Source organism: Sebastes umbrosus, chromosome 14 (assembly GCF_015220745.1).
Source record: "Sebastes umbrosus isolate fSebUmb1 chromosome 14, fSebUmb1.pri, whole genome shotgun sequence".
Lineage (NCBI taxonomy): Eukaryota > Metazoa > Chordata > Actinopteri > Perciformes > Sebastidae > Sebastes > Sebastes umbrosus.
The window spans coordinates 918,796-946,733 of NC_051282.1; the positions used below are offsets into that span (position 1 = coordinate 918,796).

Sequence of the window (27,938 nt, forward strand, 5' to 3'; positions counted from 1 at the left end):
GAGGGAGGGATGGATGGAGGGAGGTATGGATGGAGGGAGGTAGGGATGGATGGAGGGAGGGATGGATGGATGGAGGTAGGGATGGATGGATGAAGGGAGGTCTGGATGGAGGGAGGTAGGGAAGGATGGAGGGATGGATGCATGGCTGGATGGATGGAGGGAGGGAGGGATGGAGGGAGGTAAGGATGGATGGATGCATGGATGGATTGAGGGAGGGAGGTAGGGATGGATGGATGGATGGATGGATGGATGGAAGGATGGATGGACAGAGGACATGTCGCCCTCTGGTGGCTGTTTTCAGACTCTTCAGGACTGTGAAAAGAAGAGAAAATCAGCCGGAGTTAGAAAATGTAAATAAGGTCAGTTGTCACTCAAGGACCACTTACTCGCTTGTTCTGGAGCTTTTGGCCACACAGTCGTCCTCATCAGATGAGGTTAACTCAGTCTGTAGAGACTTGACTTGGGAACTGGTGGGGTTGCTGGTTCAAGTCCCCGCATGGACCGAGCATGGAGTGTGGACTGGTAGCAGGAGAGATGCCAGTTTGCCTCCTGGGCACTGCAGACATGCCCTTGAGCAAGGCACCGCCCCCCTAACAGAAAAAAACTGCTCCCTGATGGGTTGAATGTTGGAACTAAATGTGAGGATCAAACTGGATTTACAGTTGACAGTTGACATTGTAGCAAGTGAGGCTCCAGATGTTCAATATCTCCATGCATCTCTTTAACTCAGGTCAGGATCTCCCGCTCAAACACTGGAAGGACTACAGGTTCCTACAGAAGAACAGCAGCACTGATGGTGATAATAATAAAACATTTTATTTGTATAGCACTTTTCTAAATACTCAAAGACACTTTACAAGGAGAGAAAGCAACAATGAAAACATGTCATGAATAAAAATAGAAACAACTTTAAAAAGAGAAAATACAATGTCAGTAGAATTGTGGGTATTTCAATGAACACCATGTTAGCGAGATAACGTAACAGAACTACAACCTGGAACCGGGATTAAAACTGTTATCCGTCAAATGGACCGTTTACTCAATTCTTCTTTTATGGGTTTATTTGGAGTTATCTGGCTGTTTATTGAAACACCCTGTGGGGAGGTGTTAACTGAATCCATCCTGGGAGCGGTGACACCACGTGTTCTAGAGGAGGAGCAACACTGGAGGGTGTGTGGGGGGGGTCCAGAGCTGCAGACATACTGTGTTTTGGCCACTATAGCTTCCAGGTGCAGCCGTGATGTGGGCTCAAACGGGCCCAGTACTGCTGCTAAGTCACTGGTGATCATGTGATGAGGGGTTGATGTAAGGCAACGTTACATCTTCACAGCCGACACAGCTCTAGCTAGGGGAGGGAGGGAGGAAGGGAGGGAGGGCAGAGACAGTAATAATTATACAGCACTCGTCTTAAAGTGCTTTAAAGTGGAAGGAACAAACATATTAACAGTCAGTCTGGAACAAAAAGGGGTGATGGAGACGTGTACTGTTGTCTTCTAGAACAACGAGCCACCAGTCAGATGCTGGTTCAGAGAGAAAGGGAGCTTCAGTTGTGTGTTCAGGAGAAGGCAACCGTCGGCAACCGTCGGCAACCGTAGTAACGTTGAGGTCCTCCTTCACTACACAAGAGAAGCCAAACTGGCATGAACACGTCAACATGGTCGGCAGAACCACAGTCCGCTGGGTCGGTTCCGTCGTGGTCCTCGCTGACGATGCTTGGAGATGAGAGGTGTGGGAGGTGTGGGAGGTGGGACGTCAGGGAGAAATTAGTCATGACACACCTCGTAACGCACAATATACACAATCTGCTTTCTGGAGCACGTTGACGGGGTAAAAACAAGAGAAGAAGAAAGTTTCCTCTTCTTCTGCTGCTAGAAGCCTCATTGGACTTTTGGGTTTTATGTTCAGAAACATATCAGACTGACGGGAGAATTTAGTCATATTTACTTTGACACCGTGGTGCCCTGGAACCCCTGGTTCAGGGTTTGGATCACACTGGATAAAAACAGCCTTTTGTTTCATTTAACATATGGAAAGGGGGGGGGGCACTATTCATAATGGGAAGGATAGATATCTTCATAACTAGAGTGGGAGAGGAGGATGGGGAGATAACTTCTTAGTGAGAGGACAGATTAGGGGACAGACATTTTAACTTATATCCAGTACATGGCATAGATCATACATGAGGGTCAAGGCAACACATTATTAAACCTAACTACTCAGTAATCAATCTCAACTAGTTCTCAACGGTGCCTCCCCCCCCCCCCCCCCCACGTTCCAGAGGAGGGGTGAGGCGGCGGAGGGGCGTCCAAAGTCCTCCCTCCGTGATGCTGGGTCCGAAAGGGGCGGGGAGGATGAGGAGGGTGTGTGTGTGTGTGTGTGGGGGAGTGGGGGGGGGATGGTGGACGCGACGTGAAAAGGGGGGGTGGCTGGTTCCAGGGGGGGTCTCATTGATTGTAGAGAGAGCGCTGCTCCCAGGGCATGGCCTGGATGGTGCGGGGCACAGGGGAAGGCTTGAGCGTGGGCGCTCCGTTCGGATGGAGGGAGTGGCCGATGGGGTTGATGGTGGTGAGGGGCCGCTGGGGAGCCAGAGAGAAGGTCTCCTGGTGCTTCGGCTGTAGGGGGTGGGGTGGGGAGGAGACAGAGAGAGAAGAGAAAAGGTAGAGTTAGAGAAAAAGAAGAAGGGAAGAAGGGGCAGTAAAATATCAGTGTCAGCAGAGACGTCTCACATTAATACTGATGAAGTGGTGACGTTCAGATGGAGGACAAGAGGACAGCAGAGACCATATAAAACCAAGGACAACAATGAAGGTGGAGCTAGAGTTGGAGACAGACAGGCCCTGTTCACACCTGGTATTAACATGCGTCCTCAGTGATCGGATCACATTGGACAGCTCTAAGTACAGGTGTGATCGCACTCGAGACGCATTGAGGACGCATTGAGATCCGATCACTCAGACCACAGTCAGAGGTGGTCTGGGCCTACACTAGGCCTCCCAGGCTCTCTGGAGCTCTGTACCCGCTGTTGTCTGGCAAAGACAGCGGAATATTAATAAAATGTACCCGATTTCATGAATATGTAGGATATTACTACTGACATTCATGTAGTATTACATCACAATGCCTGCTGTATCAGCCGGGTTTACTATGTGTTTATCTGCATATAGAGCGGGGACGTGAGACCAGATCACAAGTGGTCACTGAGGACACATGTTAATACCAGGTCTGAACAGGACCACAGAGGACATGGAGAAGGTGTAGTTAGAGTTGGAGAGAAACAGAGGACATGGAGGAGGTGTAGTTGGAGTTGGAGAGAGACAGAGGACATGGAGAAGGTGTAGTTAGAGTTGGAGAGAGACAGAGGACATGGAAAAGGTGTAGTTAGAGTTGGAGAGAGACAGAGGACATGGAGAAGGTGTAGTTAGAGTTGGAGAGAGACAGAGGACATGGAGAAGGTCTAGTTAGAGTTGGAGAGAGACAGAGGACATGGAGAAGGTCTAGTTAGAGTTGGAGAGAGACGGAGGACATGGAAAAGTTCTAGTTAGAGTTGGAGACAGACAGAGGACATGGAGAAGGTGTAGTTAGAGTTGGAGAGAGACAGAGGACATGGAGAAGGTGTAGTTAGAGTTGGAGAGAGACAGAGGACATGGAAAAGTTCTAGTTAGAGTTGGAGAGAGAGAGGATATGGAGAAGGTGTAATTAGAGTTGGAGAGAGACAGAGGACATGGAGAAGGTGTAGTTAGAGTTGGAGACAGAGGACATGGAGAAGGTGTAGTTAGAGTTGGAGAGAGACAGAGGACATGGAGAAGGTCTAGTTAGAGTTGGAGAGAGACAGAGGACATGGAGAAGGTGTAGTTAGAGTTGGAGAGAGACAGAGGTCATGGAGAAGGTGTAGTTAGAGTTGGAGAGAGACAGAGGACATGGAGAAGGTCTAGTTAGAGTTGGAGAGAGACAGAAGACATGGAGAAGGTCTAGTTAGAGTTGGAGAGAGACAGATGGACATGGAGAAGGTGTAATTAGAGTTGGAGAGAGACAGAGGACATGGAGAAGGTCTAGTTAGAGTTGGAGACAGACAGAGGACATGGAGAAGGTGTAGTTAGAGTTGGAAAGAGACAGAGGACATGGAGAAGGTGTAGTTAGAGTTGGAAAGAGAGAGGACATGGAGAAGGTGTAGTTAGAGTTGGAGAGAGACAGAGGAGATAGAGAAGGTCTAGTTAGAGTTGGAGACAGACAGAGGATATGGAGAAGGTCTAGTTAGAGCTGAAGACAGACAGAGGACATGGAGAAGGTCTAGTTAGAGCTGGAGACAGACAGAGGACATGGAGAAGGTGTAGTTAGAGTTGGAGACGGACAGAGGACATGCAGAGCTGAGCTGCACACGTCTCTTTAAGGATTCAGATCTTTCTCTGAGGGCTTCACTGGATGTCTGCAGGTTTCATTAAAGTCATTAAAATGATTAACATACAGTAACAGTCATAGAATTGTTATATTAACTGAGGTATTAAAAATCTAAAACTTCAGAAGAAATATCTCAATATATAGGATTGTTATGTTGTGCAACGTTATCATTGCAGATGCCTATATGATGAAAGTACGATTTTTATTTGATATTAATAAAAAAACACGGGGGTGTACGTGATTGTAGCCTAATTTAAGACTTTTCTTGGTTTCCCTCTAAACCCTGTCCTCACACTCAAATAGTCCCTGCTTGTGCTTGGATAGCTCTACTTCTACTAAAACTGTATGCTTGCACTCAGATATATTGTTGCTTGCACAGATTTGCAATAAGCCTGTCAGAATTCCCCAACAAATAGTATACCAGGTGTAGTGTTGACCAATGAGATGATCCCTGCCTCATTGAGAGCAGACGTTTCACTAGTTCACAGAAGCAGCCTGAGTGTGAGAAGAACGGAACCCTGCTTTCAGGTTTGGGGACGGAGCGGCTCTCAGGTCAGCGAGGGTGGAGCTCTCCCGTGCCATCAGGAAAGCAAAACGTCAATATGCACAGAAGATTCAAAATCACTTCTGTGATACCAATGACACCAGGCATATGTGGCAGGGCATCTAGGCCTCAACGGACTACAAGATCACATCACAGGTCAGTGACAATGACGTCCACCTCCCTGACACATTAAATGGCTTCTTTGCACAATTTGAAGCCCAAAACAACATGCCAGCATTTAAAACCCCCCGGTCCCCCGAGGAGATGGCACTGCGTCTGGACTAGGGATGTCACGAGAACCGGTACTTCGGTACCAAGTCGATGCCAACATTCCAAAAAACTTCCAAAATTAACACCCGCCAAGCACCATGCAGCAGCAGCGAGATCCAGAGATCCAGAGATGCAGAGATCCTTTATGTACGAGAAGAGGATTCACTCGTGAGGGAAAAAGATCCAGATCCACTTAGTTTGAACCGATCCAACAGCATCCAATCAAGTTTCAGGAGAAAACCATGAAGAACTAACGTTATGCTACTGAGCACCAGTTGGATCCAGTTACTCTGCTGTTAAAATCACATTACATCTGGTGAAGAGCTCATATGGCTTGTTTAGGACTCGAGACCCGAGCTGGGACTTGAGTCACAGGCTTGAGACTTACTTGCGACATGCAAAACAATGACTTGGTCCCACCTCTGGTAGCCTATACCCAGTGAAATGTCACCATGTCAGTGAATTTAAACTAGTGCCTGCAGTCTGAGGATATAAACTGGGGGGAAAAAAGTTAGTAAACTTGTGTTTGGTGGATTATTTCTCTGTTGATTTTACATCGTTGGAAAGCCTGTTTATTTACCTTCGCAATGATGTCCAACTTGTAAGGATCATGCATTTGTGGGATGAGCAGCACAGCTGATTATGTCAGGAGCCTCAGTAGCGTTGGAAGATCCATACGCAGCCACAACAGCCTGGCACCTCCTCCTCATGCTGGTCACCAACCTGGTCACACGTTGCTGTGGGATGGCGTTCCATTCCTCAACCAGGATTCGTTGCAGGTCAGCCAGCGTGGTTGTGTTGGTCACTCTAACACGTACAGCACGCCCAAGCTGATCCCACAAGTGTTGAATTGGGTTGAGGTGTGGACTCTTGGCAGGCCGTTCCATTCTCTCTACTCCCACATTGTGGAGGTAGTCTGTGATAACCTTGGCTCTGTGGGGGCGAGCGTTGTCGTCTTGGAGGATGAAGTTAGGTCCCAGATTGTGGAGATATGGGATCGCCACTGGCTGCAGAATCTCATCCCGATATATCACTGCATTGAGATGGCCTTCAATGATGACAAGCCTTGTTTTGCCAGTGACATCATTTAGGGAACACACAACCACGCTGGCTGACCTGCAACGAATCCTGGTTGAGGAATGGAACGCCATCCCACAGCAACGTGTGACCAGGTTGGTGACCAGCATGAGGAGGAGGTACCAGGCTGTTGTGGCTGCGTATGGATCTTCCAACGCTACTGAGGCTCCTGACGGTGGATTAAATGAATAAAGTGTAAATAGCCAATATGTCTTGTTTGTTCCTTGTTACTGATAGAGAGTTCAATCATCCAATCCACCAAACAACTCAAAACAAGAGTCAATACCAACAGGAGAATACACTGTTTACCATTGACGGAGCATTTTGGAAAAAAAATTCTTGGGCGCTACCCACATAATCAGCTGTGCTGCTCATCCCACAAATGCATGATCCTTACAAGTTGGACATCAGTGTGAAGGTAAATAAACAGGCTTTCCAACCATGTAAAATACAATGACAATTAGCATTGTAACAACAGAGAAATAATCCATCAAACACAAGTTTACTAACTTTTATTCCCCTATTTTATATAGACAGATGTACACATTACATGGGATTTATTGTTTTTTTTACCATGGTATCGAATTTTCGAATTTTAATTCACTGGTATTGGTATCGACTACTAGATTTCTGGTACCGTGACATCCCTAGTCTGGACGCTGTTGACGTGAGCAGGACCCTATCCAGAGTCAACCCACGGAAAGCTGCAGGCCCAGACAACATACCCGGGCGGGTGCTCAGAGACTGTGCTTACCAGCTGGCAGACGTCCTCACGGACATCTTTAACATCTCTCTAAGCCATGCTGTTGTCCCAGCTGGCTTCAAAAAGACCACCATCATACCAGTGCCAAAGAAGCCCACTGTGATGTGTTTCAATGACTACCGCCCCGTGGCACTGACTCCCATCATAATGAAGTGCTTCGAGAGGCTGGTCATGAGACACATAAAGTTTGCCCTCCCCACCTCTCTGGACCCTCTCCAGCTTGCATACCCCCCCAACCGCTCCACCGACGATGCTATTTCACAAACCCTGCACTCAGCCCTATCTAACCTGGACACTGGGGGCACTTATGTTAGAATGCTGTTCATTGATTTCAGTTCAGCATTCAACACTATCATCCCCCAGAAGCTGATTGGAAAACTTTCCCTGCTGGGTATCGACACCTCCCTCTGCAATTGGATCCTGGACTTTCTGACACAGAGACCACAGACTGTACGGAGAAGCAGCAGAACATCAGGCACCATCACGCTGAGCAAGGGTTCCCCCCAGGGCTGCGTGCTCAGTCCACTGCTGTTCACACTGCTGACCCACGACTATGCTGCCAAGTCCATATCCAACCACATCATTAAGTTTACTGATGACACGATGGTAGTCCTCATCAGCAACAATTATGAAACACCTTACAGAGAGGAAGTGGAGCAACTGGTGAGCTGGTGCAAGGACAACAACCTATCTCTTAATGTCGAAAAAACTAAAGAGATGGTTGTGGACTTCAGGAGGAGGCCCGCTGACCACTCTCCACTGCTCATCAGTGGTTCCACAGTAGAGAGGGTCAAGAGCACCAAGTTTCTTGGTGTGCACATCTCCGACGACCTCACCTGGCACATGAACACCAACTCTGTAGCCAAGAAGGCACAGCGACGCCTCCACTTCCTGCGGAGAATGAAGAGAGCCAGCCTACCACCGCCCATCCTTACCATGATGGTAACCGTGTGGTTTGGGAACTGCAAAGCAGCGGAACACAAGACCCTACAACGCATAGTGAGGACAGCTGAGAACATCAAACGTGTTTCTCTCCCCTCCATCCAGGACATCTTTCAGGGGCGCTGTGTAACCAGAGCCTCTTCCATTGTAAAGGACCCCTCACACCCCTCACAGACTGTTTACACCTCTGCCATCAGGCAGGAGGTTTCGCAGCATCAGAACCACCACTACTAGGTTCATCACAACCACCACTGCTAGGTTCATCACAACCACCACTGCTAGGTTCATCACAACCACCACTGCTAGGTTCTGCAACAGCCTTTTGCCCCAAGCTGTCAGATCACTAAATATCCTGCTCCTATCCACCACATAAACACTTCATCCCCCCCCCCACACCCCTCTCATATCCATGACCCCTCCCTCCCTACGTCTCATGCTGGACATGAAACAGACATTTCAGGTCTACTATGCACTGTCACTTCTATTTATCTATTTAGTAGGTATTTATAAAAGGAGAATTACTGGAGAGTCATGTGGTTTTTATATATAGTACTTTTAAAGACCTGATTGTTTTTTTTACTCTGTTAATCGTCCTGTCATCCACTTTTTATTCTGCTGCACTATTGCACTTTGTTCACTGTGTTATGTTCCATGTCTGTGACTATGTTTTTGTATGTCTGTGTTTGCACCCTGGTCCGCGAGCAATGACATTTCGTTTTAGCCATGTACTGTGTATTTGGAAAAAATAACAATAAAGTTGAACTTGAACTTGAGAAGGGCTGAAGCTGGAGAGCAGGAAATCTGTGCAAGCAACAATATAGCTGAGTGCAAGCAACAATATAGCTGAGTGCAAGCAAAAATATAGCTGAGTGCAAGCAACAATATATCGGATGGCAAGCAATGATATATCGGAGCGCAAGCAACAATATATCCGAGAGCAGGCAACAATATATGGGAGTGCAAGCAACAATATATCCGAGAGCAAGCAACAATATACCCGAGAGCAAGCAACAATATATCCGAGTGCAAGCAACAATATAGCTGAGTGCAAGCAACAATATATCTGAGTGCAAGCAACAATATATCGGAGTACAAACAATAATATATCGGAGTACATGCAATAATATATCCAAGAGCAAGCAACAATATATGGGAGTGCAAGCAACAATATAGCTGAGTGCAAGCAACAATATATCGGAGTGCAAGCAACAATATATCGGAGTGCAAGCAACAATATATCGGAGCAGAAGCCGAGCTAATCTAAGGACAAGCAGGGCCTATCTGAGTGTGAGGACAGGATTTAGAGGGAAACCATTACAAAATCTGAACGTGAAATCAATAAGTCATGCTCTCAAATTAAAAGACCACGTTATTGAAAGTTACGAAAAAAGCTGCATATGATAATGACCTGTTCCATTCACCAGCATATAAAACCTGAGATTACTGAACATCACCTCAGACTTTAGTCGTTTGGACCTGCAGACTCCAACGGGGAGATTTGAGGAATCCAACTGTTACATTAAACTTGATTCCTCTTGACCGTTTAACCAGAGAAGGCATCAAAAAAGCATATTGCCAATATATGATGAAATATGACTCGCGCAGCCCCAACTACAACATCAACATGTGCAACACTGAGTTGAGTGAATGATTAGTGTCTAAGTGTGAAAGACAGGACTCAGTTAGCAGCACAGCCCCAAGTTAGTAGTGTCCTACCGCCAGTTCAGAGCCCAAGCTAAACAATAACCCCACAAACTAAATTACTGGCTTTTAGTCTGTTGCTTTGCAGGCCACTGTGAAGCTGAGCATTGTTATCCTCAAACTAAACTAAAAGTTAGCTAGTTATTAGGACTACTATAGAATCTATTGGGTGCCTCTATCAGGAGGCTAATAATGCTACCAATACTAATGAAGCCAGTATTGTTTAAAGTCCCAGTGTCTAAGCCAGGACTGGGGGTGAAATGGGCCCATTAGTGCTCATCTAGATGCTCTTCTTGCCCCTAATGGATATTAGACATAATAATTAGACTAATGTCATTTTGGAACTAAACTTCACAGGACTTGTAGACCAACATAATTATTATTCTTGAACATAATCATGAAATTATAAAATTATAATTATATTTGGTATTGACTGCTTATGGTGTTGACAATCAGCTTGTAAGGCAGCACTGACTAACTTGATAGATTGTCATCTAACGATGCTTCATTTTGGCTCCTGAGCTAAAGTGTGTCAGTGTGCTGACTTGATTATGACTTGCCCCAAACTGCATGTGATTATCATAAAGGGGGCATGTCTGTAAAGGGGAGACTCGTGGGTACCCATAGAACCCATTTACATTCACGTATCTGAAGGTCAGAGGTCAAGGGACCCCTTTGAAAATCACCATGACAGTTTTTCCTTGCCAACATTTAGTGTCAGTTTGGAGCGTTATTTAACCTCCTTCATGACAAGCTAGTATGACATGGTTGGTACCGATGGATTCATCAGGTTTACTAGTTTCATTTGATACTGATCTTCACTGTACGTTTAAAATTGAGCCGCTACAACCTAAAAATCACAAGTTGCGTTAAAGAAATTAGTGGCGTTAAAATTAATTTGCATAACCGCATTATTATCCCGTTAACTTTGACAGCCCTAGTTAAAACATCGATGTGATGCACTTAAAGGTCTAATTAAGGGACTCAAAATATTGTCTCCTATATATACGGGTATTAGTAGTTGGTCAGTACAGTACTTGACTGCGTGTGCAGGTCATTTTCCAGCTTCTTATGTAGTAGCTATGAGCTGCCAATACTAAAAATACCGACAGACTCACCACTTGGTGTCTTTTTAAACTGCAAAAAAGACACAATCCACCTGCTCTATTTATCGTTACAGCCACACGTTTAACCTGCCTACAGTTGCTAAAATCTAAACGTGAGTAGGCTGCTAACAGCACTGACCGTGCCCTCAATTTTATGGGGACAACTGAGCACAGGGAGGTCATAGTGATGGGACATTTTAACTGTCCTGTCACTACAATTTATTTCAATGACATTGTAGAAACCCACTTCCATCAGTGCCCCAGAAATATCTGAAATGAAAACAGCAGACAAAAAGTCAACTTTAAGAAGACAGCTAAGACTGTGTCCACCAGGTGCCTCTACAGATAGCAGCACCTATCTTTATCTGAACTTGCTACTATTCTAACAGTTATCCGTCCTGTCCTCAGTCAAGAGGAGGAAAGACATGAGCTGTGAGCAGAGGCTCCCGGTGGACACATGAAGCGTTACAGTATTAGTCCCTCTCTCCTCATGTTAGTAGCCAGACAGGGAGAAGAAGGCAGCTAGGCGGTTAGCCAGCAGACAGCGGACGGCGGGTGTGTGGCGGTTCTCTCCTACCATGGGGTTGGCGCTCAGCCTAGTGTATCCCAAGCTCAGCTCCTTTACCTCAGGCACCAGGGGCTGGAGCAGGGAGTAAGAGGAGGACGGGGTGGCACTGGAGGAGGAGATGTGTTTGTTGGAGGACGAGCTCCTCATGCTCTGCTGGCTGCTCTGGGAGGACACTGAGCTGGGACGGCCCTGCTGGGACAGACACAAAATAGGGGTGGGGGAAAAAAATTATTCACTTATGTATCGCGATTTACTTATTTATTTAATTAGAAATTAATTTAATAATTTAGAAATACCACAATCGATATATTTGCTTCATCTGAGTCTATGTAGAGGTAGAAGAAAGTTACAGCTTTTATTGTGGTAGTCTGACTAACGTGATGTCATATCCGTTCCGTATCCGTCAACCAAAACAAACCTCAGTGAGCCAAAACTAGAAAGTGTAAAACGTTGGAAGGTCATTGTGGATACGACCTGCACCCTCCCATGTTAAATCCAGCGTGGTAAACACTACACATCCAGTAAAGGATGGAAACACTTTGGGTTTAACACATTGCAGGAAAAAACAGAGCGAGCTGGCCATCGCTCTCGTCTCCGTGGTCAAATGGGCCGACGCTACAACTGTACAACACCCATATACTGACATTTATGTTAAATGCATTGAAACGGCCCCGATGGAGCTGACCATGGATGGATAAAGAGAACGGAGCTGACGGGAGAGCTAGAGACCACCTTGGAGAAGTTAGAGGAAGTAGACACGTGGGACTAGGTCCACTTTTCAAAATAAGGTGTTAACAAAGGGAACTGTATATACAAAATACATCTATGGAAATAAGATTGATGGATTATATTCACCAGAAGTATAAAACATTACATGTCCGTTATAAATTAAAAATAAAATCCAACTAATCTGTGAGGGAAATGTCTTTATTCTTTGATTTTTGGGTTGCTGGATAAAAAATGTAATAAATAATTGCTGACAATGATCCTGATATATTTGACTTCAGGACATCTCTGACTACATACATGCTGAAAATCAAACATTTTTACTGGATTCATTTAGGTAAGTCCCTAGAAGTGTGTGAAAACGTTAAAAAAGTTAACCAAAATCGCAATAAATCGTAAAATCGAATCACAATACAGAAAAATCGCAATACATATTGAATCTGCACCCAGGCATGGTGATAGTATCAAATGGGGAGATAGGTGAATCGTCCCAGCCCTAACAGAAAGCTCAACACACTCTCATAACAAGAAAACTCCTCCCAACGCTTCCCCAGTGTCTGCTCTGGGCCTGGAACCTGTGTTCTCCTCCCTACCTGGTGGGGATCAGGCACAGACTGGCTGGTTACACCCCCCTGCCCTCCCTGGGACATGGGGGAGACGCAGTGGGAGGGCAGAGGTTCCTGCTGGCCGTGTCCTCCATGCTGCGGTTGCATCATGGAGTTAGCGCTGTTCTGCTGTTGTTGTTGTTGTTGCTGCTGCTGCTGCTGCTGCTGCTGCTGCTGCTGCTGCTGACGGCGAGCATTGGTGGAGAAAGAACGACGACCACCAGACTGGATGGGACAAAGACAGGAGAGAGAGACATTTTGTAAATCATTTCTGTCTTCATGCACATCGTTTGTGCCAGTAATACACAAAGAAGATAAAGAGCGGTGACAGATGAATGTGATGAACTCTTATTTTCCACACTGAATCAAATTCTTCTTCTTCTTGTGCACTTTTCTAACATGTATGTACCTCAAATCTGTCCTATAGACTCATTACCCTTCACTACCCTTTATTAAAACTATAAATATGAGGGGATGGGGTGGTCAAGTTGTACACACACACACACACACACACACACACACACACACACACACACACACACACACACACACACACACACACACACACACACACACACACACACACTCCCACACACACACACACACACACACACACACACACACACACACACACACACACACACACACACACACACACACACACACCAACATACACTCACATAAACATCAATTCTACCCAACCTAGAAATTATAACTACACAGACTGTCAACTCCAACATTAAAGGGACAGGAGTACCAGCACTGAATCAAAGTAATGTACTGCTGAGGACGGGGCAACAGCAAAACACATTTTAGACATCTAAAAGAAAGGCCCACCTAAAAAAATCAACATCAGTTTAAGTGTGCGCTATATTTAGAATATTTTCACCGCTTTACCTCGCCGTCAGACAGCCCTTTCTGAAGCCGTTATTAATGCTCGCACCAAAGATACCAGACTCCATTGACAAAAACAGTAATTTCACCTCTCAGAACACAGGAGTTGCTGGTCTGCCGCTGCCTCGATCGGTTAGTTTGTTTGTGTTATTGTGTGACTTTGGTGAATCTGAACTAATCCTTTAAAACACCAAAGTCACACAATAACACAAACTAACTAACCGATCGAGGCAGCGGTAGACCAGCAACTCCTGTGTTCTGAGAGGTGAAATTACTGTTTTTTTGACAAAGGAGTCTGGTGTCTTTGGCGGAAGCTTAATTAATGGCTTCAGTTCCCCGTCGAAAACGTCTGTGACGACAAGATAAAGCAATGAAAATATTGTAAATATAGCGTACATGATTTTTTTAGGTGTCTAAAATCCGTTTAGCTGCTGCCCCGTCCTCAGCAGTACATCACTTTGGTTCAGTGCAGTAACTCCTGTCTGCTTTTCCAAACTAAAGGTTTGCTGACCGTCATCTACTGTAGTAATACACTGACTATAGAGAAGTACCTCATACAGCCCCACTGAGAAACACCTGAACTACCTCTTTAACATGAATCAAATCTACGTCTATCCTCTGTAAGCTCTAGAAGATCTTGCCTTGTCAACTTGTCCTCTAACCCTGACAACTACAGTATTTTTGCTGGCATTAGCGTTAAACCTTAACCTTCTCCCTGAACACTTAGAGCTACAGTACACGTCTAAACTTGATCATTATTCCTCTATCATTAATAAGCCTGGTAGGAACATTTTGCTTTTTGTTTTACATCCTAGGTCTTATCTTCGTAGTTCAGACCGCCATCCGTATCAGGGATGTTTACATTTTACACACGAGATTCACTGTCAAGACAACGGCTTATGTAACATTAATTGAGACTGTTTTTTGAAACAAATCCAGTTTACCAGTTATATAGATCAGTGGCTTTCAAAGTGGGGACCGAGGACCCCCAGGCATCCTTGAGGGGTTCCAGGGGGTCCCCAGCAAAAAGGGGAATCATTTATTGTCACTATAATTCCATCCATAAGTAACACAATGACAGAATGTATGACTAGTCTGGTCATGGGTTTCATACTCTTTCTGTAATAACACATCTAAAAGCAGAGAACGTACCAGATGGGGGAACCTGGGACAGAATCTTATCAAATGATGGTACGCAGTCTGATTTGTGTCAGTTTAGGGGCCGTTGACGTGAAAAAGTTTGGGTACCACTGGTATAAAACACTGACTGGGAGGTGAAAACACGTTCATCAACTGCATGTTACGCACACAACTTGAGTTGAAGTAGTTTTACAATGCAGTGGACTATTAAAAAGACATTTAAAAGATAAAACGGACAAACAGAGATTTTGTCTAAAAAAAAAAAGACTGCCTCATATTAGCTTCAGCTGAACTATGGGATGTACTTTTACTGTGGATTTTGTCCACCATCACTTACACTGGAACTGTGTTAAGAGGGGATCAGTTCATGGCCAGTGTGGGCAGGAGAAACAAACTGATAACCTTTCAACGCCACACGAGTATTTCAGTATCGTCTAAAGACACACTTGATGCCCTTTAATCTGCACTTTAATTTATACTTCCAAAATAAGTACTTTTGATAAAGTGGATGAGTTTAAACCCAGTGATGACCCACTAGGAGACCCTGAGGCAAACATGAGTTGTCTCCATGCATTTTGTATGTATTAGTTAGTAATTAGTTGGAATTATCTCAGAATGATTTTTGTATTTTTAGATGTAATGGTCAGACCTGCTCCGACAGCCACTGATAGTCTTTAATGCTACAGTCACGTTGCCACCAGACAGATGTCAGCACCGCGGGATGACAACATCTGGACCTTTTTCTGTTAAGAAGCCACATAAAAGCAGTTTGAAGCATTTAGATCAGAGATGGTGGTTTTGATCTGAACTTCCTGTACATGTTGGCCCTGACTCACAGCTACCGTTCCATCTGCTGACTCTGCCTCACACACACACAAACACACACACACACATGCTCACTCACGCTCACACCAACCTGGTTTTTGGCCGCGGCGCTGCACTGGTGCTGGGCCAGGTCCAGCATGGTTCGGTAGCTCTTAAAGCAGGACGGGCAGTTGAACCGGTTCTTATTAACCAACCCCACACACACACACACACACACAGACAGACAGACAGACAGACACACACACATATAAATTTGGATTACTATACTTGTGAGGAATTGTGTCCCCTCCCTGACCTCTAACCCCTGACTCTGTCCCTAAACTTAGCCTAACCCTGGTCTAACCCTAACTCCACAGTAAGCTGGAGAGGACAGAAAATGTGCCACAATATGTTACATGCACACACTTCATCAAAGCAGATCATATTAAATATGCCTTGCCACACATGCATATCTTCATTCATTCACACACACCCAGTGTTTCTCCTACAGAGGGCCGTCTGTGGTGCACCGCCAGTTTTACCACAGAAACATTAATAATGTCAATTTCATTATGAAATGTTAAATCAATTAATAAAGTTGTTCCTGTTGGCACACAAGTGGCCACGCAACGCTGTGTCACAGATATTTGTGAACATCAGTTGAAAAGGTTACTGCTATATAGATCTGCCATGTGGGAGCGCTCACTGGTCCCAGAAAGGCTTTTCCACATGCTGTATTTCTATTTCACATGTTTTCTTTTGAAGACGTCCTCAAAGTTATTTAACATGGAAACAGGGTTGATTACATATGTATGGGCCTCAGAGCGCCATCTAGTGGGCCGTGGAGGTTCTGTCAAATTGTTAGATTAAGTTTTAAAAAAATGTAAAATGGTGTTATTTTTATGGCGAAATGTGCTCAAGAATTCACATCATTTAAAAACATAGTAATTCACACACCACTAGCTAACCAACGTGCACTCGGATGCAGTGACACAAATGGATCGTTCTTGGACAGTAAAAAAAGTGAAGTGGGAGACAACCCTGCACCAAATTATGCTCCAAAGCGTGTGGCGAGGAAATATGACTTAGCATACATAGGGCTGACACATTAACTGCAATATTGCAATACTGCGCTATTGACTAGCCAACCGCAAGGGATGGAAAGCAAGCGACACAACCGCTATGTTCACGATTTTTTCTTTTTTTTTAAATTCTTTGCGATAGGAGCGCTAGGTAAACACCAGCAGCATGACGAGGCCACTGAGCGTCTATTCTGTGCTGAGTGCTGCACGTTTGGTGTTTTTTTCTGGTCGCCGAGAGTTGAAAAATGTTCAGCGTTGGGTAAAACGCTGCGCTCGCCACTGTCCCTTTTTTACCCAGTCATCCAATCACAATGGAGGAGGGGCGGGACAAATACCACAAAGACCAACCGTCACATCCTACATGTTCAGGTCCACTAGTGATGAACAACAACAATGGAGGAGATATTAATACAAACAGACCGGCAGGTCCGTCCTCTCCTCCTTCCCTTCATCCAGAGCAACTACCTAATCCAAGTACCCAACATTTATACGCCTGTGGTTATTCCGTATCATAGCAACCAGATGCAACCAAAGCATCTCATCTGACAAGGCTGCGCCTCATTGACCGTCTGTGTTCTGCATTTAACAATATGTACAGTATGACATCTTTGTCATTTAAAAAGCAACAATATACTGAATAATATCCATACAATAACACTTATTTCTATAGCACTAAAATCAGGATAAATTAACAAATTTGCAAAAAAAAAAAAAGAGGCAATAATATTACACATGGCGCTGTTGAGCCAGTCAACGTCACCGCAAAGGACATTCCTTCACCATGACTGCCCTATGTATATATTCAATTTGGATTGATAATAGCAGGCAGTGATGGGTGAGGGTTAGCAGTAAAACTATCATGCAGCACACGTGTGTAAATTCTGATTGGCCGGTCACCGTCATGGCCGACAACCAGCCAGTTTCAACCGGTGGCCGATCAATCGGTGAATCTCTAATATGACCGATAAAAAATACATACGATATCTATCATTCTAAACAGTAATTTATACAGTGCAAAATTACAGCAAGTGGTGTGTAATAGACATATAATGAGTTATATGAAGGCAGCTGGAGCAGACCTTAACATAACTCACATTACAACTGTGCACTGCGCCTGCAGGGTCTGGCTCTCCTAACCTTTTTAACAGGCCGGCATATTCAATCAACAGCTGGGTAAATTTAAGTATTGAGCATCTCTAGAAAAAAGTTATTCAATACTATACAGCTGAGAAGTTTGTCAGGGAGGTTTTACAGCCGCTAGCATAGCAATAAATGTAACCGTGTGTAATTTCAAACCAGCCACTGGATTGTTCTAATAGGTGACGTGCAGAATATTAATTCACATCTGGTGATATTCTTTATATTGTGTGTTAATGCGCAGCAAAATAATCCCCAACAAATGCACTATTGAGTAAAAACTACTAAGTTTTTTTTTTTAATTAAACTATATATTTGTGAGTCATTTGTAAAGATTTTCATTCTCATTAGGAGTATGTCCTTCTGCCAAATACTTTGTACAGAAGATGTCAACCCAAACACTTAATTTCATGATGAAAAACTTTGAATATTTTCGCCAACAACCTTTTTTTCCATGACTAAGACGAGCCGGCAGCAACATCATTTAACACCAACTGTGATTAAATCAACATGCAATACTAAAAAATAACTAAAATTTCTCTTTATATTAATTGTCAAAAAAGAGGAGACGATATATTGAAAGACTTTTTTTTCCAATTCAGCAGTTTCGCATTCTGTGCTCGCCATATCAGTACTACACACTTATTTAAAGGAATACTTCACCCACAAAATGACCATTGGTCTATCAATTACTCACCCCGTATGGAGCTTTTTTCCTATCTTTATTCAACAGCGTGGTCTTTCAATTTGAAAGCATGACTTATTGATTTCACGGTCAGATTTTGTAATGGTTTCCCTCTCAACCCTGTCCTCACACTCAGATAGGCCCTGCTTGTGCTTGGATTAGCTCTTCTTCTGCTCAAACTGTATGCTTGCACTCGGATACAGTGCCTTCAGAAAGTATTCAGACCCCTCCACTTTTTTCACATTTTGTTATGTTGCAGCCTTATGATAAAATTGATAAAATTATTTTTTTCCCTCATCAATCTACACTCAATACACCATAATGACAAAGCGGAAACAGAATTTTTGAAATTTTTGCAAAATGTATTAAAAAGGAAAAACTGAAATATCATGACATAAGTATTCAGACCCTTTACTCAGTACTTAGTTGAAGCAGCTTTGGTAGCGATTACAGCATCGGGTCTTCTTGGGTATGACGCGACGAGCTTTGCACACCTGGATTTGGGGAGTTTCTGCCATTCTTCTCTGCAGATCCTCTCAAGCTCTGTCAGGTTGGATGGGGACCGTCGGTGGAGAGCCATCTTCAGGTCTCTCCAGAGATGTTCGATTGGGTTCAAGTCAGGGCTCTGGCTGGGCCACTCAAGGACATTCACAGAGTTGTCCCTAAGCCACTCCTGCGTTGTCTTGGCTGTGTGCTTCGGGTCATTGTCCTGTTGGAAGGTGAACCTTCGGTCCAGTCTGAGGTCCTGAGCACTCTGTCCAGGTTTTCATTAAGAATATCTCTGAACTTTGATCTGTTCAGCTTTCCCTCAACCCTGACCAGTCGCCCAGTCCCTGCTGCTGAAAAACACACCCAAAGCATGATGCTGCCACCACCATGCTTCACCGTTGGGATGGTATTGGATAGGTGATTAGCGGTTCCTGGTTTCCTCCAGACATAACGCTTAGAATTGAGGCCAAACAGTTCAATCTTGGTTTCATCAGACCAGAGAATCTGGTTTCTCCCAGTCTGAGTATCCTTTAGGTGCTTTTTTGCAAACTCCAAGCGGGCTTTCATGTGTGTTTCTCTGAGGAGAGGCTTCCGTCTGGCCACTCTGCCATACAGCCCAGATCGGTGGAGTGTTGCAGTGATGGTAGTTTCTCCCATCTCCACACAGGATCTCTGGAGCTCAGCCAGAGTGACCATCGGGTTCTTGGTCACCTCTCTTACCTAGGCCCTTCTCCCCCGCTTGCTTAGTTTGGCCGGGCGGCCAGCTCTAGTGAGAGTCCTGGTTGTTACAAACTTCTTCCATTTAAGAGTTATGGAGGCCACTTTGCTCTTGGGGACCTTCAATGCAGCAGAATTTTTTTGTAGCCTTCCCCAGATCTGTGCCTCGACACAATCCTGTCTCTGAGCTCTTCAGGCAGTTCCTTCGACCCCGTGGTTTGGTTTTTGCTCTGATATGCATTATCAGCTGTGAGACCTTATATAGACAGGTGTGAGCCTTTCCATATCACATCCAATCATTTGAATTTACCACAGGTGGACTCCAGTCAAGGTGGAGAAACATCTCAAAGATGATCGAGGGAAATGGGAGGCACCTGAGCTAAATTTCAAGTGTCATAGTAAAGGGTCTGAATACTTATGTCAATGTGATATTTCAGTTTTTCCTTTTTAATAAATTTACAAAGATTTCTAAAATTCTGTTTCCGCTCTGTCATTATGGTGTATTGAGTGTAGGTTGATGAGGGGAAAAAAATATTTTATCGATTTTATCATAAGGCTGCAACATAACAAAATGTGAAAAAAGTGAAGGGGTCTGAATACTTTCTGAAGGCACTGTATATTGTTGCTTGCCCTCAGATATATCGTTGCTTGCCCTCAGATATATCGTTGCTTGCCCTCAGATATATCGTTGCTTGCCCTCAGATATATTGTTGCTTGCCCTCGGATATATTGTTGCTTGCCCTCGGATATATTGTTGCTTGCCCTCAGATATATCGTTGGTTGCCCTCAGATATATAGTTGCTTGCCCTCGGATATATTGTTGCTTGCCCTCGGATATATTGTTGCTTGCCCTCAGATATATCGTTGCTTGCCCTCGGATATATCGTTGCTTGCCCTCAGATATATTGTTGCTTGCCCTCAGATATATCGCTGCTTGCCCTCAGATATATTGCTGCTTGCCCTCAGATATATCGTTGCTTGCCCTCAGATATATCATTGCTTGCCCTCAGATATATTGCTGCTTGCCCTCAGATATATTGCTGCTTTCCCAGATTTTGGGGTTCTTTGTTCACTCTGGCGGGATGGGAGAAAAATGTTTTCTTCACAAATTCAAGGTAACACAGAATGAGTAATTAATATACGAATGATCATTTTGGAGGTGAAGCATCCCTGTGCTCCTTATGTTGATATAAACGACTCATTGTAAGGTAACGAAAACAACTATTCTTATCTTCAGGTGATTATACACTAAAGAAAACATACTTATTTATATTATATTTGTTTTCTGCCAATAAAGCCCCCTAATTGTTACACACTGTTCCTTTCAGGGGAAGTTAACAATGACAACAGGGAGAAAGAAACAAGGTGATATTTAGACTAGATTGACTGAAATGTTCAATATAATCTGATGACTTAAAGAGACTAAAATGTCAATAGAATTAATTGACCAAATATATACTAAAATAGTTACGGTTTTCTTTGACTAAGATGAGACTAAGGGCGCTTTCACAAGCCAATATTCAGCCCACCTTAATCAAACTGTGGTGCGGCTCGTTTGGGCGGTTGTGAACGCAGTAATCATACTCTGGTGTGGACCAAAACAACCGCTTGCGAGAGGTGGTCTGCCAAAATGCAGGCCGCCTGTGCGGGCATTAGTTGAGATGGACCCGGTAAATGACAGGTTAACATTCGTGGGAGGGACTAACCTGGACTTTTGCAGAAGTCCGATGTTTGCTTGACATCTGGGGACGAAGAGAACACACAGAATATGCTAAATAAAGTCCGCAAAAACAGTGACGTTTATAAAGTCATAAATTGGAGGAGAAGGCATTTGTGCGTAGTCGATCAGTGCCGAGTCAGTGCATAGAAGTGGCAGCTCTCGAGACCAAAAAGATCAATTTGCTCCTTCGGACACGCCCCTCAGCTAATTTTTTTTTTTTCCATTTGGTCCGATTTAATTTGTGCACAGTGAAACCGAACCAGACTAAATAGAAAACAAACCAAAAGTATCAATTTAATTCTGATTCGGACGAGCCAAACAGACTATGGCTTGTGAAAGCGCCCTTAAATGCCCAGACTTTTAGTCAATTAAAACTTGACTAAGAAAAACAGGATGAGGTTGAATAGATATGATAAAAACTAATAAGGACATTTGACACAAGATCTAAATAAAAATAATAACTGACAAAATTAACACTACAACAAGAATTGTTTATCGATGTCTCTGGTTTATGTAATTCCAGACTTAATTAATGGTATACCACTGTTAGAAGATTGAGACTACAGCCATTTATAAATAGAAGATGAGTCGTTACATAGGCACAGCTGATTGGGCTACTGCATGTTATGAGCTAAGATATTGCTCATCTCCTCTGCTAGGAACTGTGATGCATAAACTTCATGACGGTATCGATCACATTCAGGAAGAATTAACACATCCTAAATGTATATATCTCACTACGTGTCATTCAAACAGAAAATATGTACGCTCTCACACGGCTGCAAAATGACTCACAGAATTGTTATATTAGCAACACTAATGCAGCCCAACACACACCATCCCAGGTATCATCCACCAACTCACGCAGACCCACCTGGTTGGATGAAGCAGCGGTGCAGCGGTGCTGGGCCAGCTCCAGCATGGTCCTGTAGCTCTTGCAGCAGGAGGGACAGTCGAAGCGGTTGGGCCCGTCGTCGTGGATCCTCTGGTGGTTACGGAGGTACCGGGCCAGACGGAAGGCCTTCCCACATAGGTCGCACATGTAGCGCTTCTGACCGTGGATTCGCATGTGGTTGCGCAGGGACATGTAGTTGGTGTAGGGCTTGCTGCAAAAGTCGCACCTTTTTGTGGAGACAGAAATAGTGTGGAGGTTAGAGGTCGCCACTTACAGTGACCTACAATGAGTGAGGTGGTAGGAGCTCTGTGGCAGGACATCTTTACTGACATTAACCCCTCTGAGACTCAGACTTTAGAGAGGGTCTTTCAGAGGCTGTAGCAGGTTCAGTTTTAGAGCTAAAGTGAAGCTACAGATATCAAATTAAACTACAAAAAAGGAATCTATCGGTACCAACCATGTGATGGTAGCTTGTCGGGGAGGAGGCTAAATAACGCTACAAAGTTGGGCTAAAATTTGAAAAACTTGCATTGCCATTTTCAAAGGGGTCCCTTGACCTCTGACCTCCAGATATGTGAATGTAAATGGGTTCTATGGGTACCCACGAGTCTCCCCTTTACAGACATGCCCACTTTATGATAATCACATGCAGTATAAATGTGTTATCGTTTCCTATTCTAAAATGGTGTATCTGAATATTTCTGAATACTGGGGTCCCTAAACAGTGTTGAATTCCATAAATTGGGTCTCACTGTAAAGTTGAGACTCTGGTGGATCCAATGACAACAACTGTATTCATGTGTGATGATGTTAGTCCCCATAGGAGACATTTCATTGACTTCACTTTAAATGACCTGTGGTGACCTCTAGGATAATCACAGCCTCATGAAACTTTAAAACCCCAAACTAAAGACCTAGAGCATTCAGAGGATGGATGGATCAGACTAGAGACCTAGAGCATTCAGAGGATGGATGGATCAAACTAGAGACCTAGAGCATTCAGAGGATGGATGGATCAAACTAGAGACCTAGAGCATTCAGAGGATGGATGGATCAGACTAGAGACCTAGAGCATTCAGAGGATGGATGGATCAAACTAGAGACCTAGAGCATTCAGAGGATGGATGGATCAAACTAGAGACCTAGAGCATTCAGAGGATGGATGGATCTATTAGAGACCTAGAGTATTCAGAGGATGGATGGATCAAACTAGAGACCTAGAGCATTCAGAGGATGGATGGATCAGACTAGAGACCTAGAGCATTCAGAGGATGGATGGATCAGACTAGAGACCTAGAGCATTCAGAGGATGGATGGATCAGACTAGAGACCTGGAGCATTCAGAGGATGGATGGATCAAACTAGAGACCAAGAGGATGGATGGCTTTCCTAGCTACATTGACAATAAGGGCCTTTTTCTATGGTGTTCCTCAAGGTCTTGGTGTCTTAATGTGGTATTTGGAGGGATTATTGGTCATTTTGATCAATTCTCCAGTGGTAAAAAATGGTTAAATTTAGCACCAAATCTGTGGAACAAATGGTTTCAACCCAGAAACAACTTATGAGACATAACAGAGCATGGGGATGGTCATCATATACTTCTATCATAATGTTCTAAACCCTTATACACTTTTACAATTTATTTAAATTAATTGATTCATGTTTATCTGATTAATGACTTGAACAACTTGACACACAGTGCTGAGCTGCATCTAAAATGAATCTTCAGGTTCCAGCTTTCAGATGATGTACACCACTTCTATGTGACATCTACTGTTGATCTGCTATCTCCCCCTAAAGACCCCCTGGACTCCCCTAAAGACCCCCTATACCAGGGGGTCTTTAGGGGAGTCCAGGGGGTCTTTAGGGGAGTCCAGGGGGTCTTTAGGGGGAGATAGCAGATCAACAGTAGTAAAAAGGACAAAACGGGTCTATAGTGGGTCTCAGAGGGTTAACTGAAAACTGGAATGCAGGAACTTTTTAATCATCAGTGTTAAAACAGAGTCTCGGGTCCCTACCTGAAGTCTCCAATCTTGTGGGTGAGCTTGTGGTTGAGCAGGGAACTGGCGTGCTTGTAGGCGCAGGTGCACAGGTCGCAGACGTACGGCCTCTCGTCTGAGTCCATGTCGTCTGACGTCGTCGTTGGCGCCGCAGGCACTGGCGCCGTTGCTCGGGACTCCAAGGTGAGACTGGAGCTGGAGAGTGACGCTGAGGAGAGACTGGAACTGGAGAGGGCTGCCGAGGAGGAAGGGAGCTGATCGCACCAGCTGATGGTTGAATTCGGCTGTCACAGAGGAGAGGAGTACATTAAAGCCGAGTACTGCGACATGCATACATCAACAAGTCAGTTACACTTTCATGACAAAATTATTTTTTTGCATTTTCTTGGCAACTGGCAATTTTGATAAGAAGTTATTAGGGCTGCCTAATTTAACGGGATAAGAACGCATTAACGCAACTTCATTTTAATGCAACTAATTTCTTTAACTCATTAACGCAACTTGTGATTTTTAGGTTGTAGCGGCTCAGTTGTAAAGCTAGAGTGAAGATACTGGTATCATATGAAACTAGAAAACCTAAGGAATCCAACCATGTCACACTAGCTTGTTGCGAAGGAGGCTAAATAACGCTCAAAACTGCAAGTGAGTGCATACATGACTGAAACTATGAGGCATGTCTTTAGATTGTCTTGCATAAATGATGGGGGCATCATTCTGTCAAGACCTGCTGTCGAGAGTAGACTTAAAATTTCAACTAAAACATAAAATATGGCTTTACACTGTCCAGCTATAGAATACATGTCAGGTGAAAATAATGTGGAAGTGTAACAACTCAGCACCACGGACAGCAACTCTACACACATTAGAGATCTGCATGGGCCAAAAACTGAGCCCAAACACGGCCCATACCAGCATATATGAGACCCAATGTGACCAAACCTGAATGGTGCTGCTAAATGTGAGACACAAAGCTATATTTTTTTATATATTCCAACCAGTAGAGACCGTTAGCTTGCCAGGCTAATGCAACACGTTGCCTACACTTTGCATCTTTTGCTTCTGTCACTGAGCATTGCATCTGCTTGCAACACATGGCAGACACAAATGATTGGCCCAGTCATACAGAGAAACTCATAAATGTGATTTGAAAATAACTAAACGCGGCCTGAGCCCTAAGCTTTACTTAACAAAAACGACCAGAAGCAGAACTCTAGCCTACATCACCTGCCCAGCTCTGACTCTTCTGCAGATGAATATTTTCTCGCAAAATAAGTTCTTAATGGTCTCATCATGCAAATACATTTTTTGTTGTATACGTCCGTCAGAGTGTTGACTGAGTGCTCAATGTAACCTAATAAAAGTAATGCAAGTGGACAACAACACAAGACAATGAAGAAATCCTCTTCATGACTGACAACACATTCAGAGCAACTGCTGCAAACACATTCACCAGTTCTGACAGCACATACTCTCCCTGGCTACTTCATTAGGTACACCTGTATAGACAATCCAACCTCTGACACATACTTTACCTTAACAACGCTTAAAATAGCACAGTTTTGTTAAAACCTTTGAAGAGCTGTTAATCCAACTGCATGTGGTGTTGTACAGGACTGCATTATATTGAAATGTGTTTAGAATTTTCTTCCACCATAATGCATGTAATGCATGGGATGGGCAAAATATTAGAAACACCTCTCGATATAATAGGGCTGTCCTGAATACCAATTTTTGGGCTTCAAAGCTTCTGAGAGAAATATTTGAAGTTATTTGAAGCTTCGCAGCGCAGCAAGCTGACATGTTCTGTCTGTCTCCATCTCCCTGGTTTCAGTGCTGCTGTTGCACTACTGTACACACACAACAAATATCCATCTGAGAATAGCAGATAATTCATGTTGAATATGAATAACGAATAATTCATTATTTCATGGGTTATTTGGGGATTTATACATTATTACATACTTGTACATATTTAAAAAAATTCAAACAAAGATGCAACGAAATAAAACGAAGCATTCGAATAGTGATTTGGAGGTTGAATACCAAGGCAATGGTCAAAGCTTCGACGCATTCGCAGTCCAGTTCAACACCACTGTAAACTACAACTTCCATAATAAACATACAGTTGAATTAACACCTCTGACAGTGTCTATCAAAACTAAACATTATGTTAGTAGGTAGAATATGTGAAAGAGTTGTTGTATTAGATTGCATTAGTTTTTACAGGTGTACCTAATAAAGTGGCCACTGAGTGTAGAAACACACTGCAAATATAGAAACACAAGGAAAACACAAGTAGATTATTGTGTCCCCTGGATACTCCTGCTGTTTATTTGCTGGTGTTTCTGTATTTGAAGCAATGGGACTCATTCTGGGAGTAAACTAAGCAATGGGAATCATTCTGGGAGTAAACTAAAAGCAATGTGAATCATTCTGGGAATAACCAGAACTCTGTTTTGGGAAATTCAACAACTGGAATAAGTTCAGATCCCCAGACACACACATGGTGTAATAAATATTGTGTGTGACAGCGAGAGGTGCTCAGCTTGTAATGCCGCCCACATTCAAATATTCCAAAGTGTTTAAAGATATAAAGTAGTGTGTGGGTGTCTGTGGTCTGAGAGCGACCATGAATGAAGCGCACAGTCTGGCATCACAAAGAGGTCTTTCTAGTCCTCCGCGGGGCGTCTTCCGCTCCCGTTTCCTGTGGGACAGCCTGCTACTGTTTACACTGTTTACACCGCGCTGATCCATAACAATACTGCAGGCCTCGTGCACAAACCTGCTCAAACAAACTGTCTACGGTCCACGGTATCGGAGCACACCTGTCGAAGCATCGTGTTGCACAACAAGGCGCCTTGTTTCTAGCCAGCCGGGGCTCTGGTGGTAGCTAGCCAGTGTTGTCTGATGTTAGCATTAGCTCGGTGATGCTTAGCTACAATAACATGCATTGTGCTAACCCTCCGGCGCCTCTTCGCAACCCAGCTGGAGCAGAGTGTTGGGCATACACGTCCACTTTCACTAAACCCCTTATGGGACATGTAAGACATCCAATATTTAGGAGCTAATCATTAGTAGCCACTTAGCTCGGCAGCTAAGAGTGAGACTAGGCCGCTCAGCAGGACCACTGGTCCGTTAGCAGGGAGCAGGGGGCTAACGAAGCTGCTCTGGGACACCGTAACACAGGCTGCAGCTTCAGTTTACTCGCTGTTGCTAAACCGTGTAAAATAGAGATGCTGCCTGGTGCTTAGTGAGCTGAATGCGGCTCCGTTAGCCGTGTGCTAGCGCTGTGTGTTGTCTGGGCTCGCTAGCTAACGGCTAACGGTGCTAACGGCTAACGGCGGAGGCAGCTGGCTCTCTTACTCCGGAGTCGTTCGGATCCTTTTTCCAGAACAGTTGAGAGCAGTGGCCGAAAGACTCTGTCGATGTCACATAATTCACTCCGTTTCTGTCCTGGAAGTCTCCGTGTGTGCTGCCGGTATTTGTCCTGGCGTACATCGTTGGTTTTCAGATTATTCGACTTTTTGTGGCTGAAAAGAAATAGGGCCGCTTTGTCGGGATCTTCTTCCGAAAAGAAAAAGATTTCTTCAGTGAAATGAGCGTTTTGGCGGCGGCCATATTGAAGCATACGGGTCCTTACCGCCGCCTGCTGGGCTGGAGGGGTAACCACGGGCTGTG

At 44.2% G+C, this 27,938-nt stretch overlaps 1 protein-coding gene across 5 annotated transcripts; it reads right to left on the reverse strand.

The window, feature by feature from the left end:
• Positions 1-794: 794 nt before the first annotated feature.
• Positions 795-27,903, reverse strand: LOC119501622 (zinc finger protein 646-like). Of its 5 annotated transcripts, none has more exons than XM_037792093.1 (7): positions 27,624-27,903; positions 24,279-24,544; positions 22,240-22,486; positions 15,648-15,737; positions 12,686-12,922; positions 11,424-11,558; positions 795-2,612 (listed from the first exon to the last, which is right to left on the reverse strand). In XM_037792093.1, the coding sequence occupies exons 1-7, from the start codon at positions 27,756-27,758 to the stop codon at positions 2,445-2,447; spliced, it is 1,278 nt and encodes a 425-aa protein (XP_037648021.1). In that variant the 5' UTR covers positions 27,759-27,903; the 3' UTR covers positions 795-2,444. The 5 variants fall into 5 exon arrangements, with proteins under 5 accessions (XP_037648021.1, XP_037648019.1, XP_037648020.1 ...); XM_037792091.1 differs by having other exon boundaries at positions 11,376-11,558; positions 27,624-27,896; XM_037792092.1 differs by having other exon boundaries at positions 11,376-11,555; positions 27,624-27,895.
• Between the last annotated feature and the right edge of the window lie 35 nt (positions 27,904-27,938).